We start from the raw sequence: 15,356 nt of genomic DNA, 5'->3' as shown, positions 1-15,356 counted from the left end.
GGACAGAGAGGCCTGGCGTGCTGCGGTTCATGGGGTCGCAAAGAGTCGGACACGACTGAGCGACTGAACTGAACTATGAGAGGGTGTCCTACTATTGGACTGAGTTTATGGATGAGAAACTGAGGCCCAGAAGGGCAAGTCATTAGGCTCACTGTTGCTGCTGTTTAGTCACTAAGTTGTGTCTGACTCTTTTGCGTCCCCAAGGACTGTAGCCCCCCAAGCTCCTCTGTCCATGGGATTCTCCAGGCAAGCATACTGGAATGGGTTACCATTCCCTTCTCCAAGGGATCTTCCCCACCCAGGGATCGAACCTGCATTTCCTCCATTGGCAATCGGATTCTTTACCTCTGAGTCACCTGGGAAGTCCATTAACCTCAGGCACTCAGCTGGAGTGCCTGGATCCAGAGGCAGTACAACCAGCCTTCGCCAGTCAGAGCTCTTGTTCTTGCTAAGCCCACCACATCCCATCCATCTAGGAGGAAAAGCCCACACCCTCCCCACCAGGTCCTGCCCTGTCTCCTCCCAGCCGGCCCCCCTCCCGCTCCCCTCTCCCTCACTCTGCTCCCGCCACCTGGGCCTCATTACTGTTCCTCCCACACTAGGCATGGCCCTGCCTCAGGGCCTTTGCACTGCATGTTCCCTCTGCCTGGAACGCTCTTCCCCCCATCATCACTCACCTGGACCAGCGCAGTTGCCTCCACCCTGGGGTCCTGGCTCCCAAACTCAGCCCCCACAGTCGGGCCTCCCAGAAGCAGCCACGAGAGGGCGCCTGTGAGCACCTGAGTCAGGCCTCGCCCCTCCTCTGCGCACAGCCCTCCAGGGTCCCGCCTCCCTCAGTGTAAAAGCCCAAGTTCTCCCCTCCGCCCCGGCTTCTACACGATCTCCCCAAAGGGCAATGAGATCCGCGGACCGCTGTGGCCTTCCGAAGTGGCCTGGCCGAGCCAGGCTTTGCAAACCAGCTCCATCTGGCTCCATGCCTTCTGGGCTTCTCCCCCTTGGCCAGCCGCCTCCCAACCTCTAATAAACTCCGAGAAGTGCTGGGTAGCCGCGACAGTGAGGACACTCTTTATCTGTCCAGATCAGGCCGGCTCGGTGCAGCAGTCAATAATTAATTCTGAATTTCCCCCATTTATCAAAGTGGCAGGAGCCAGAGTGCGTGGAATCCCAATCCCCAGGCTCTGTGCCCTGCAGCCACCTGGAGCTAGACCCAGTGGTGGCAGAAACCAGGGCGGGGGACCCTTATGGAACCTGAGAAGGGAGGGTGTCCTTGGCTCCCACTCCCTTACTCTGGGTTATTAAATGCTGCACAATCCAGCAGTGACCAGACCAGACCTCATCCCAGCCTTCTTGGTGCCCAGAGGCTAGTGGGGAAAATAACACATTGAATGAATAATAATATAAATAATTAATGCTACAAAGGAAGAGAACAGGATACTTTGTGAATGCAAAACCAAGGGGACGTGGTTGTTCAGAGCTTCCCCAAGGAAGTGATATTGAACCCGCAAAGCGGAGAGTGAAAGGTGAGAGGTGGGGAGAGGGTCTTCCAAATGCAGAAACAGCGCATGCAAAGGTCCTGTGGCCAGAAAGAGTTTCTCCCACTCAGAGGTCAGCAAGGTGGTTAAGTGGGACTGGAGCCCACAGCACAAGCGTGAGGTCAGTGCCAGGTCTGGAGCCATCACGGTGAGGCCAACAGCAGCCAGGGGCCATCAGGGGAAGAGGTGGGAAGTTTCTCAGATGTTCCAGGGGATGGCAGTGAGGCTGCTTCCACCCCAGGTGAGTCAGACAGCAGCCTGGGCAGGTGACTGTGACTTTTTGTTTTCTTTTTTCTTAGAACTGTTTTTCCGTTAGAGGATTCTTTCAAACCCTTTTTGGCTTGGGGATGAGTCAGGATCTCTCTGCCTACAGATAGCCCAGACCGTGCAAGCAGTCTGGCCCAGCCACCTTAAACACCTCCCTCCCTCCTTGGGCAGGTTTGGAGACTGAGGCCCACAGAGGAACAAGGACCACCCGAGGTCATTCAGAAGAGGACTGGGGGGAAGCTCAGAGGAGGGGTTTCCAGGGTCCCAGGAGCACCGCCCTGTGGCTTCTGTCTCCTCTGCTGGATCTATAACTCCAAGACGGCCAACAGCTGGGTGTCCCGGTCACCATGCTGTCCTCAGTGCCTGCAAACAGGAGGTGCTTCATCCACAATTACAGATGGGCAGTCCCAGCAGCTTTTGGAAACACCCCAGAGGTTGCGCTCAGAGGATCGGCAGGAAAGGATATCCTTTCTGAGAGTGGATACGAGAGACAGATACAGGAATATGGAGAGAGAAAGAGACAGAGAAACTGCCAGAGACATGGAGAGAGAGAGAGACAGCAATGGAGACAGATAGACTTGGAATGAGACAGTGGAGAAGCAGAGATCAAGAGACACAGAGAAAGAAGTGATAAATGGGAGGCAGATACGTGCAGAAGAGACTGAGTGGATGGACACACAGGTTGGGGGCAGGCAGGGAGGCAGCAGGGTCAGGACCACCACTCAGTGGTATAGGACACTTTGTGTGAATTTCAAAAAGATTCCCCTTCCTGAGGCCCTCTGACCCCAGCTGGATGTTTTTGTGCAGTGAACAGCCTGCCCCGCCATCTAAGGCAGCCAAAGCAAGCTCTGTGTTGGTATCTCCAGCAGCCAGCACCAGACCAGGCACACAGAGCATGCTCAACATATGCCTGTTGAAGTAATGGACAAAGTTAGATAATGCCAGAATCCAGTCTGGAGTCCCAGAGAGAGAAGGGAAGGGAGGAAGGCAGAGCAAAACCGAAGTGGGAAGTCCGGGCACCTGAAGTTTCTGGCTGAGCCACAGATGCCTCCTCTGGGAACCACCTGGGTTTACCTGCCACCCAGGAAAATTCCCCTCCAACTTCTGGGAGCACAAAGTGAGTGGGCAGCCAAGGCGGGAGGTGGCCCCTCCCCGGGACGCCGCGGGCCCCAGCGAGAGATGGTAACTGCCAAGTCTCACCCGAAACTCCTCACAGCCCAGACTTGCTTCTGGGGTGGAGCCAGGAACCTGAGAGGCCCTGAGGCGGGGACCAGGCTTCCCCTATTTTCACAGCCCAGAGATGGGAGGGGGCTGGCTTGGGGTCACCCAGAATAGGAGTCAAGGGAAAAGCATTCCTGGAGATGAGTAAAGAGGGAAGAGGAAAGGACGTGCTTAGGGCTGAACTGTCAATGGAAGGTGAAGCTCAAGGCCAAGTTAGGGAGATTGAACTTGGCCGTGTGTCCAAACACTTAATCTGTTATTCTATACACACTCAATTCGGTCCCTCTGTACCTAGTTCCAGCCTGAGTGATCCTGGGTGACTTAGAGGTGACTCCTAAGACTGGGAGGACAAACAGACCTCCCTGTTCTGTGGGTCAGGAGTGAGCCAGGCGGGCTGGAGGCTTAGGACCCAGAGGCCAACTGGGAGAGGGCTGCTGAACCCAATGGAGATTGGGCGTTAGTGCCAGGACCTTGAAAATGTAGGACTACGTCAGGTGAAAAAGACCCGAAAGCACTTCCTGGGCAGAAAATACAAGTCTGGAGGTGTGTATAAATCAGACAAGTGTTCGACTTCCCTGGTGGTACAGTGGATAAGAATCCACCTGGCAATGCAGGCGATATGGGTTCGATCCCTGGGCCAGGAAGATTCCACATGCTGCAGAGCAACTAAGCCAATGTGCCACAGCTACTGAAACGTGTGTGCCTAGAGCCTGTGCTCCGCAGCGAGAGAAGCCACTGCAGTAAGAAGCCTGTGAACCGCAGCAAAGAGTGGTGTCCATTCACCACAACTGGAGAAAGCCTGAGCACAGCCATTAAGACCCAGTGCAACCAGAAACAAAAAATAATCATCAGAAAAGTGCTGGGAACAATCCAGAGTGTACAATAATGCTGCTGTACGCAAAAGGGTCAGGTTGGACCAGAGAGAAAGATCAGACCTCAGACGGATCAGAAACGGCTGCATGACGAAGGGGGCATGAGAGCTGGGACTTTGAAGGATGAAGAGGAGTTTGCAAATAGAAACAGTAAGGCATGCAAACTGAGCAGAGAGGCTGTGGCCCGAATTCAAAGAACACGATGATGGCATAGCAGGAGAAATGACTTGAGGAGTAAGATCAGTAGATGTCAGATTTCTCCAGATCCAAGCAGACTGCCACTCAAGGCCAAGAAACCCAAGGAGAATTCCCCCTGGCTCCTCCAAGCTGTATTAGGCCTGCTCCAACCATTGTTATCTCTCCTCCGTGGGTCACAGGTACTGTCCACTTTGATCTATGGCAGCACTTGGTGGGGATGCTTTCCACAAGTGGTGCTGGGATCTCAGGCCAGGCTTGGCCCTCTCTGTGCCTCAGTTTTCCCATCTGGAAAATGGGAATGTCAGAAGCCACTTTTGCTGTTTGTGTTCATCTCAGGACTGGGAGGACTCCAACAAACACTGTGAAGGGAGTAAAGAGATAACAGGAAGAAAGAGAGAGAGAGAACAATGGAAGGGAAAAAGACTTGCACCCCTCCTCCAGGCCAATACCAAGAGACAGGTCCAACATTATTATTTTAGAACGCAGTGGAGCTGTCGAGGATTAAGAAATGAGTGATGATTTGCATGTGATTTGCATGCAATTTGCATACTGTTTGTGAAATGTCAAAAAAGGCCTGAAAATGCTTTCTCCCACCCCCACCTCAGCCAAGAAGCAGGAAACTCTCCCCCTTCTTCTATCAGGGACCTGTGCATGGGCTGGGGACCCTTCAGTTCAAGGATGGCCAGGGCAGCAGACCCGAGGAGAATGGGGTGACCTTGGATGCTCCATCTGTAAAATGGGTCATAATCCTCACCACCACTGACAATCCTTTCAGTTGGCAGACTAGAGTAAGTGGAGGCCAGGCACAGACCTTGGGACATAGTGAGAACCAAAGAATGGAGCTGGGATGACTATTAGAAGCCCCACTTTCCTGCTGGGTCCTGGGGGTGGGGGTGGGGGATGGGGAGTGGGCATGTCCCTCAGCGTTTGCGTGACCCACTGAGGCTGAAAGCAGGCAGGAGCAGGGGCCTGAGCTGCCTGGCCCCAGCAGGAGGAACGCCAGTCCCGGAGAGGCTTGTCTGAGGGGAGCCTAGTGGAGCCCCGCAGGCCTGGTGCTGTCCCCAGCCAGTGGAAGACAAAGTCCGATCTGAGCGCTACTCTCCCCTTGGCCATGATTTATTATCCATCTGTCCCTACTCTCGGCCCTGCAGCCAACAAAACTCTTAATTAAAACATTATTTCTTCCCAGACTCCTGAGCCTCTGCCCTGTGATGCCAGCATCCAGGGCGTGAATGCAGCCCCCTAGGGTGCATGTGAATGGGCTACCCCAGGCGGTGGGTGGACTGCATAGAGGACCCGATGCCCTGTGGCCAAAGATCAGAAATACAATTGAGTTGCCGAGTTCTACTTGAAGGGCCTTTTTTCTGTCCCCACACTGCAGCTTGCGGGATCTTAATTCCCCAACCAGGGATTGAACCCTGGCTGGAAGCACAGCAGAAGCAGAGTCCTAACCACTGGACCACAGGGAGTTCCCTACCCAGAGGGTCTTGTACCCAGAATTCCTACAACGCACTGCCTGGAATAGTCCGGATCACCCCCCATGATTATCATCAATGTCTCAGCACTCTGCCAGGCACAGACCCCCACCCCCAACCCCCACCCATTCAACCGGAAGACCCTGTGCTGCAAGTGAAGGACGCCGACAAGGGAAGGGCCTGGGTACAACATGCAGAAAGGTTTGGGGGAGGGGCACAGTGCGACACTGGAGTGCTGAGAGAGGGCTGGGGTACTCCACCTTCAGTCATTTGAGATTTCGTGAGTAACCAGCCACACCCACCAGCTGAGGCTGTTCACAGTAGAGGGGGATTGTGGGGGCCCCAAAGAAGACAAGGTGCTCACTGTCTGGGAAGAAGGAAATCCTTCCTGGAGGAGGCTGCAATCCCCGGTGGACTGGAGCTGAAGACAGGGGTGCGAAAAGTGCTTCCAGCAAGGGGCACAGCTTGGGCAGAGGCATGCCTGAGAGAATGTCCAAGGCAGGAGCTGGTGATGCCCACAAGCTCCCCTCCTCTCCGCTCTATGCTTTTCCATGTGTGACATCCTCCGGCTGCCTCCCAAGATGACACTGTGGATCCCCCTGGGCACTTGAAGCTCCAAGGTGGGAGCCATGGCCTCAGGATCACACAGCATAACTGGAAGGCTGGCTGCCCTGGAGCAGCAATGTCCTCAGTCGGTGTCAAGGACTAGGGCTCCGTCAGAAAGGTCCCAGGTGGTGGGCAGCAGCTGGGCAGGCCAGTGTTTCAGCATCTATCCTGGGAGCCCAGAACCTTGGAACAGCAGGAGGGAGGGAATAAGAGAATTTCAATCCAGGCCCCAATAAAAGGATGAAAGACCAGCTCTCTGACCAGTCTTCCTTCTTACCTTTCCGCTAATACCTGCCACCAGCTCCTCCCCTTCCATCATCCTGGTAGCCAGGGTAGCTTGGCACTTGGAGCCACCTGGTGGCAGTCACAGGAATTGCAGGCAAAGAGTGCAACTACACCAAACATGCCAACCAAAGCCCACTCTTTCAATGGTAGGAGAAGGAGTAACAGAACCCAGAGCACGTGAGCAATTTGCCCAAGGACACACAGCAAGTCAGGGCAGCATTACTCAGGGCCACGTGTTAGTTCAAAGGGAAGTGAGAATGAGGCCAGTGACCCTACCCCAGGGTCTAGAAGTGTAGGAATATGAGAGGGGTGATGGTCATCAGAGAGAAGAGTTCCTTTTCGTCTCTGGGCCTCAGTTTACCTATCTATGGTCTCCATTATCTCCAAGGTCCCTTCCATGTCCCAAGTACTAGAGAGGCTTACCCTGAGTGAGGTCAAGGCTCCCAGGAGATTCCCTTCCCCATCCCAGCCTGCTCCTTCAGCCAGCAGCCTTGATCCCCTCGGCCATGGCTCCACGTCCTCCAACCCAGTTTACCTGCAGGAGGGATACAGAAGGACACAGGTTACAGGCCAATGTAGCCCTCACCTTGGCACTTAAGGCCTCCTGGTTTGCTTGGTATCCAGCCAGTGCATCTTTCTGCATCTGCCATGACTCGCTTCCACCCTAGAGATCCTCTCTCTTGCTTCCAGGAGCCACTAGGACTCCAGGAAGATGTTCTGAGCATCCTCTTCCTCACCTCCAGAAATCATACAGTCAATAAACATTTGTTGAGCACCTACTGTGTGCCAGGCACTGAACTAGGGAGACAGCAGTGAATAGGATGGATAACAATGCCCTCACAGAGTTTACAGTCTAGTGGGGGAGATGGGGTGAAAAGAATTAGTAAAATATTAGCAAAAATAATCAGTGAAATATAGACAAGTTAGTTCCAGGGAGAAAGATAAAGCAGGTGTTGGTGGGATGCAGTTTTAAACAGGTGGTCAGGGAAAACTACACTGAGGATAAGTGTACAGGATAAGATTACACTGAGGATATTCTACACTGAACCAAGCCCTGAAGGAGCTGAGGGAGGGAAGCGGAAAGCATTCCAGGTAGAGGGAACGGCAGTGCAAAGGTCCTGAGGTAGGACCACACCTAGAGAGTTGGAGGAGCAGCAAGTTGACTGTCTTAGTTCAGCTGCCACCATCATTCTCCATCACCAGACCTCCCCCCTCCACCAGTCTATCCTTCCTGCAGAGGGCGCCTGTGAGCACCTGAGTCAGGCCACACCCCTCCTCTGCCCATAGCCCTCCAGGGCTCCCATCTCCCTGGGGGGGTCAAAGCCCAAGTCCTCCCCATGGCCCACAAGGTCCTGCATGACCTGCCCCCAGCCCCTCCTTGCCCTCCCCTCCTCCCTCTCTTCCCTTCGCTCACTTTGCCCCAGACACAGGGGCCTCCTCAATGTTCCTCCAACATACCAGGTCTTGCCCGAGGGCATTTGCATATGTTGTGCCCTCTGCCTCCTGTTTACTCTTGTTCTCTGTTTAATCAGGTCCTTCACATGGTACTCTGAAATGTCACCTTCTCTGAGACACCTCCCCTGGCCACTGTTGATAAGGCAGCAGCACCTCCATCACTCTTGACCTTCCTGCAACTTTCCACAGCACTTATTACAGCCTGATGTTTTAATCACATATTTATTTGGTTCCTTGTCTGTCTCTCCCACTAGACTGACTGGGCTCCATGAGGGCAAGCCTAGTCTGGGTCCCTGCTGAATGCAGTGCCCAGCACATGACCTGGCATACAGTAGGCAATTAATGAATGCTTATTGTATATTGAACATTGATTGTGCGGGCATTTGTGCATCATTCAGCTGCTAGGCTTTGTCTGGCCACTGCCAGGAACATCCTCTCCCAGCGCACCTCCATCTCCTCCTACCCCGAGACCCTCCCTCGAGAGGTCCTGGAGAGGCAAGCCCTCCTACGGCATCTTGAGCCTTCAGGACTGTCATCTGAGACTACTGCTCTCAAAATATATCCCCCAGGGACTTTCCTGATGGTCCAGTGGCTAAGACTCTGAGCTCCCAATGCAGGGGACCTGGGTTCGATCCCTGGTCAGGGAACTTGATTCCACATGCTGCAACTAAGAGTCTGCATGCTGCAACTGAAAGATCACGCATGTCACAGTGAAAATCAAAGATCTCAAGTGCTGCAACTAAGACCCAGTGCGGTCAAATAAATATTTTAAAAAAGCCACCCTGGGCTTGGTGGATCAAGCCTCTAGGGGCCCAGCAAGCATCACCCCCATAAACTCCAAGATAACACAGAAAGTTCCAGTTCCTCCCCCATCCAGCATGTCTATCCTGGGCTCTGGGACCAGCCCCTGCCCATCTCCTCCATCTCATTGTCCATCTAGCCAAGCATCAGCCTTCACCATTTCCCAAAGCTGCCCCAGGGCTCTGCGTGTGCTGTTCCCATGGCCCTTCTGCCCAACCCCCACCCTCCTTGAATTGGGAGACCCACTCGTGTCAGGTCACCTTGGCCAGGGGACCTCTCTGGATATCCCCAGATGGCCAGATCACAGCATGGGCAGCAAGGGCAGCAGGAGTTTGTGGGGAAGACAGGAGTAGTGGGGGAAATGGATGAACAGAGAAGGAAGAGAGACATACATACATACATAGAGAAAAACAGCAGAGACAGAAATGAATAGAGACACAGAGAAACAGAGACAGGAAGAAGGAAAGGAAATGAAATTTAACAGGGACAGCATCCCCCAGAGAGAGACTGACGGAAAACAGAAAGATCAAGAGAAATGCAGGGGAGGCTTCAGAGAGGCAGAGTGATAAAAGAAGAAAGCCCGCAGGGGGATCGAGCAGCCCTCCTGACCTTTCTTGGCACCTGGCTCCCTCCATCTTTCCTTCCCAGCGGGTTCCCACAATAGCCAGTGCTTGGAGGGGAGAATGGGGGCGGCAAACACAGGGGTGAGAAGGGCCCCTAGTCACCCTCCCCAGCAACCACCATCCCACTCCTCCCTATCCCAGCCAAGCTCTCTCCTCGCCTCCCCCCAGCTTGACCCACTTCCCAACTTCCCACCGCACTGGCGATGCCAGCCAGGCCCTGGGGTGCCCTGCTATCTTCCTCTAGCACTCCCAGCCAGGACCCCAGCCAGGCCCAGCAGTGCCCCCTCAGGCCCCATCCATCCTGATCCACCTCCCACCCAACCCGGGATGCCAGCCAGGCTCTCAGTTCCTTGCCATCTCCCCCATAGGCCTGAGTCACCCGTCGCCTGGGACCCAGCCAGGCCCCCTGTTCCCTCCCCAGCCCTGACCCACCACCTCCCATCTTCCACCCCAACCAGGCCCACCAGTGCCCCCCAGGCCCCATCAATCCTGACCCACCTCCCAACCCATCACTCCAGTTCCCCGTCGTCTCCCCGGAGCCCTAACTCACCCCTCACCCGGAACTCCTGCCAGGGCCACCTGACCCCCGCCCCCAGGCCCCCGCCCCAGTTCCCAGGTCGCCGCCCCAGCCCCCGGCCACCTGGGGTCGCTGACGAGCAGCAGCACCGAGCCGTCCTGTAGGCGCACGTCGCGCACCGTCTGGTGGTCGTCCAGCCGCCGCGCGTTGTAGTAGAAGGTGCGCTTCCAGGAGCTCACTCCCTGGCCCACGAGCTGGGCGCGCAGGTCGCTGAGCGTGTCCCGCGGCCGCACAGTGAGCGGCAGCAGCAGCGCCTCGTCCGCCAGGTGCACCTTGATGTGGTAGCGCTTCCAGCGAGACAGGCCCCGCCGCAGCCCCTCCATGGCCCGCACCGGGCGCTCGGACCCGGCGCAGGGCCCCGCGCGCGCGCGCGCGCGCGCCGCCCGCCCTCCGCACCCACCCGACCGGCCAGGCCGCCCGCCCCCGCCGCGGCCGCGCCCCGCCCCGCCCTCCTGGGCACGCCCGGCGCGCAGGCTGGAGGCTCCGCGAGGGCGGGGAGCGGCGGGAGACTCGCCGGCCCCGAGCCCTCACCCGCAGACCCTGACCCTCACCCTCGGTTTACGCCGAGATGTATTAAGTGCCTACTGCGCGCCAGGCAGATGGAGGCGCCCAGGGAACCAGGGAATGAAATGTACAGAAAACAGCCGCATCATAAAGATCACTGTGTAAATGCACACTGCATCCGATCGTGGGAAGTGCCAGGCAGGGACCAGAGCTCCAGACTGGCCGGCTATTTCAGAGATCAAGGTCAAGGGAGGCCCCTCTGTGGAGGTGGCATTTGAATGGAGATCTGACGGAGGAGTGAGCCAGCCACGCAAAAGGTCACAATCAAGAGTGCTTACTGCATGCTGAGCTGGGAAACAGCCCGTGCAAAAGCCCTGGGGCAAGACCCTGCCTAGTGTCTTGGAGGAACAATGAGGAGGCCAGTGGGGCTGGAGCAGAGTGAGCTAAGGGGGCGGGGGGACGGTGGGGGCGGAATGCAGCAGGTCGTGCAGGGCCTTGAGGGTCCACACGGAGGACTTGGGCTTTTACCCCAAGGGAGATGGGAGCCCTGGAGGGAAGTGACTGAGGTTTGTATTTATATCTGACTCTCATTTAGTCCCTTATTTCCTTGATGATACATTCAACCAGTATTTATTCTGTGTCCAGGCTGGGTGAGTGATGCTGTGCACCAGAGAAATCTCAATTTAGGGCTATGCCTTAAAGGGTCACCCAACTGAAGGTCAGAGACACAGAGCTGGACACACAGATTCCCAGTGCTATGCGGTCAGGGTTTGAGTGGTAGAAGAGACCCCAAGCTGGAAAAGGCCAGTAGGGATAGATGGCTTTCCAAATGGGTGGGCATGGAGCACTAGGGCTTTGGCATATGAGTAGGAGTTCAACACTCCTGACAAGGAGTTACCTGTCCATGATCAACAACTATTTAGTTGTGTGCCTAGTGGGGAGAAGCAAGAGTCAAGGCTTGTGGCCAGTGACGGTCAGGGGAGGCTTGTAAGCAGGAAATCACCTACTCCCAGTTCCATACAGTTCCCCCACCCTGGCAACCCCTTTCTCAGGCTCCACCAGCCTCTCCAGTCTTATCCAAGCGCCCTCTTCCTGAAAGCCTTCCTTGAATGCTGCTTGCCCCCATCCATCGCCATACCTGCCAGGACAGGACTGACCAGTTCTGGGTGTCCAGAATGTTGACTTGACCTCAGAGAGGCTGTCTGTACTTAGAAGCCAGTTACTGTGGAGCCCCTTGGGGGCTCCTCTTTCAGCAGTGACCAAAAGCCGGGGAGGGAGGCTGAAATCAGAACAGGGCAGTGGACAGATGGAGAGTTCTGAGCCCGACCCTGACCCTTGTATGTTTCTTAGGAAGGAACTTAACCTCTCTGGGCCTCAATGTTGCCATCTGTCCAATGGGATTGTTACAAGGAATGAATTACTGCACGTAAGCACTTTGAAATGTTCCTGAAACATAGTCACTGGCTAATTGGCTATGCGGAAAGAATCGTCAAGTGCAATTAAACTCCTCAAGGAAAAGCAAATAAAAACAAAAATAGCAAACAGGAAAGAGAGAAAAAAAAAAAAAAAACCTTGCTCAGTGACAGATGGCCTTCTAAATACTTGATTTTAAAAAAGAAAAGAAAGCTTCCCTTAATTCTCACATGGCACTATTATCTCCCATTATACAGATCAGTAAAGTGAGGCTTGGGCTTCCCAGGTGAAGGTAGTGGTAAAGAACCCATCTGCTAATGCAGGAGATGTGGGAGACACGAGTTCAATCCCTGAGTCGGAAAGATCCCCTGAAGAAGGAAATTGCTACTCACTCCAGTGTTCTTGCCTGGAAAACCCCATGGACAGAGGAGCCTGAGCTCTACAGTCCATGGGGTTGTAAAAAGTCAGACATGACTCAGTGACTGAACAACAACAGCAACAAAGTGAGACTCAGAGAGGGTAATTTCCTTGAGGATACACAGAGGAAAATGGCAGAGCCAGGATTTGAACCCTAGCCACCTGGCTTCAGCCATCCTGCTATTGTCCGCTTTCTATGCAGCTTCTTAGACAACCATCAGATTTCAGATGGCGATTTTAAAGGTGGCTAAGAGCAAATTTAATTGGATGGGGCAAGCAGCAGTGGCCACAGGACAGGTCAATCCTCATCCCAATTCCCAAGAAGGGCAGTACTAAAGAATGTGCTAACCATTGGACAATTGCACTCATCTCCCACGCTAGGAAGGACATGCTTAAAATCTTGCATGCTAGGCTTCAGCATTATGTGAACCAAGAACTTCCAGATGTCCAAGCTGGGTTTAGAAAAAGAAGAGGAACCAGAGATAAAATTGCCAGCATTTGCTGGATCATAGAGAAAGCTAGGAAATTCCAGGAAAACATCTACCTCTGTTTCATGCACCATGCTAAACCCTTTGACTGTGTGTGTTAACAAACTGTGGAAAGCTCTTAAAGAGATGGGACTACCAGAGCATCTTACCTGTCTCCTGAGAAACCTGTATGGGGGTAAGAAGCAACAGTCAGAACCCTGTATGGAAGAACTGATTGGTTCAAGATTGATAAAGGAGTACGACAGGGCTGTCTGCTGTCACCCTGTTTGTTTAACCTATACGCTGAGCACATCATGAAAAATGCTGGGCTGGATGAGTTATAAGCTGGAATCGAGATAGGTGGGAGAAACATCAACAACCTCAGATATGCGAATGATACCACTCTAATGGCAGAAGGTGAAGAGGAACTAAAGAGCCTCTTGATGACGGTGAAGGAGGAGCGTGAAAGAACTGGCTTAAAACTAAATATTAAAAAATGTAAGATCATGGCATCCAGCCCTGTTACTTCGTGGCAAACAGAAGGGGAAAAGGTGGAAGTAGTGACAGATTAAATAAGTTAAATAAGCAGGGTGACAATATACAGCCTTGACCTACTCCTTTTCCTATTTGGAACCAGTCTGTTGTTCCATGTCCAGTTCTAACTGTTGCTTCCTGACCTGCATATAGGTTTCTCAAGAGGCAGGTCAGGTGGTCTTGTATTCCCATCTCTTTCAGAAATTAAAAGATGCTTACTCCTTGGAAGGAAAGTTATGACCAACCTAGATAGCATATTCAAAAGCAGAGACATTACTTTGCCAACAAAGGTCCGTCTAGTCAAGGCTATGGTTTTTCCTGTGGTCATGTATGGATGTGAGAGTTGGACTGTGAAGAAGGCTGAGCGCCGAAGAATCGATGCTTTTGAACTGTGGTATTGGAGAAGACTCTTGAGAGTCCCTTGAACTGCAAGGAGATCCAACCAGTCCATTCTGAAGGAGATCAGCCCTGGGATTTCTTTGGAAGGAATGAGGCTAAAGCTGAAACTCCAGTACTTTGGCCACCTCATGCGAAGAGTTGACTCGTTGGAAAAGACTCTGATGCTGGGAGGGATTGGGGGCAGGAGGAGAAGGGGACCACAGAGGATGAGATGGCTGGATGGCATCACTGACTCCATGGACGTGAGTCTGAGTGAACTCTGGGAGTTGGTGATGGACAGGGAGGCCTGGTGTGCTGCGATTCATGGGGTTGAAAAGAGTCGGACATGACTGAACGACTGAACTGAACTGAACTGAGTGACAGATTTCCTCTTCTTGGGCTCTAAAATCACTGTGGATGGTGACCACAGCCATGAAATCAGAAGACGATTGCTTCGCGGCAGGAAATCTATGACAAACCTAGACAGTGTGTTGAAAAGCAGCAGTGTGTTGTGTCAGCATCTGCTGACAAAGGTGCGTATAATCAAGGCTATGGTTTTCCCAGTGGTCATGTATGGTTGTGAGAGCTGGACCGTAAAGAAGGCAGAATGCCAAAGAATTGATGCTTTTGAACTGTGGTGCTGCAGAAGACTCCTGAAAGTCCCTTGGACAGGAAGGAGATCAAATCAGTCAATCCTAAGGGAAATCAACCCTGAATACTCAGGGCTGGAAGGGCTGAAGCTGAAGCTCCGGTATTTCGGTCATCTGATGTGAACAGCCAACTCATTGGAAAAGTCCCTCATGCTAGGAGAGATTGAGGGCAAGAGGAGAAGAGGGTGTTAGAGGATGAGATGGGAAGATGGCATCACTGGGAGACAGGGAAAGTCGGGGAAGCCTAGCATGCTGAGGTCCATGGGGTCGCAAAGAGTTGTACACAACTGGGCAACTGAACAACAACAAGAAGAGGAAATTTAATTCCAGATGGATCATCCCCCACCCAGCAAAAAACGAGAGAGAGAGACAAAGAAACTATTAAACTATTAGAAGAAAACATGGAAGGTTAATAATAATCGCAGTGTGTTGAAGCACGACATTACACCTTTAATGATTTAAAAGATTAGTAACTGACTACATACAAATATAGAATTCCTATACACACACACAAATACTAGAAGGGTCAATAGATTAAGTCAGAGAAACTTTTCCAAGACATGATAGACAACAGAACGATTTCCTTAATATGTAAAGAGCTTTCAGAAGTCAATGAGGACCAAAAATCCAATAAAAGAGGCAAATGATATGAACAGTTTCTGAAAAGGGAATACAAATGTCTTCTAAGCATATAAAAGGGAGTTCATTCTCACTTGCCATAAGCTAAATATAAAATAAAACTACCACAAAATACTTAAAAAAAAATCTATCAGGTTGCTAATGATGAAAAAGTTTGATAATTCACCATGTTGCTGGGGTTTGGGGAAAAGAGCAGTCTCATGCACTGGGGGTGCATGTTCTAATCTCTCTCATTATATGTGTGAAATGTTCTAATCTCTCTGATAATAGCTATTAAAATGAGAAACTGCTGTATCCCTTCTGGGAATCTATCCAGGTGCCCAAGGACAGATTATAGCACAGCACACAGGCTGAGCAATTTACATGTAATCCACAAAGAATCCTGAGGCTGGTGTCACTGAGCAAAGGAGGGAAACTGAGGCCCAGAGGAGGGAGAGAATGA

General features: G+C 52.7%; 1 protein-coding gene across 1 annotated transcript; it reads right to left on the bottom strand.

The window, feature by feature from the left end:
- Positions 1 to 9,881: 9,881 nt before the first annotated feature.
- On the bottom strand, positions 9,882 to 10,235 carry TINCR (TINCR ubiquitin domain containing). The gene has a single exon (XM_070374730.1). It carries the CDS (start codon positions 10,233 to 10,235, stop codon positions 9,882 to 9,884), a length of 354 nt encoding a protein of 117 aa, XP_070230831.1.
- Between the last annotated feature and the right edge of the window lie 5,121 nt (positions 10,236 to 15,356).

This window comes from Bos mutus, chromosome 7 (genome assembly GCF_027580195.1).
Source record: "Bos mutus isolate GX-2022 chromosome 7, NWIPB_WYAK_1.1, whole genome shotgun sequence".
In the NCBI taxonomy this organism is placed as follows: Eukaryota; Metazoa; Chordata; class Mammalia; order Artiodactyla; family Bovidae; genus Bos; species Bos mutus.
This window is presented reverse-complemented; position numbering and strand designations above follow the sequence as displayed.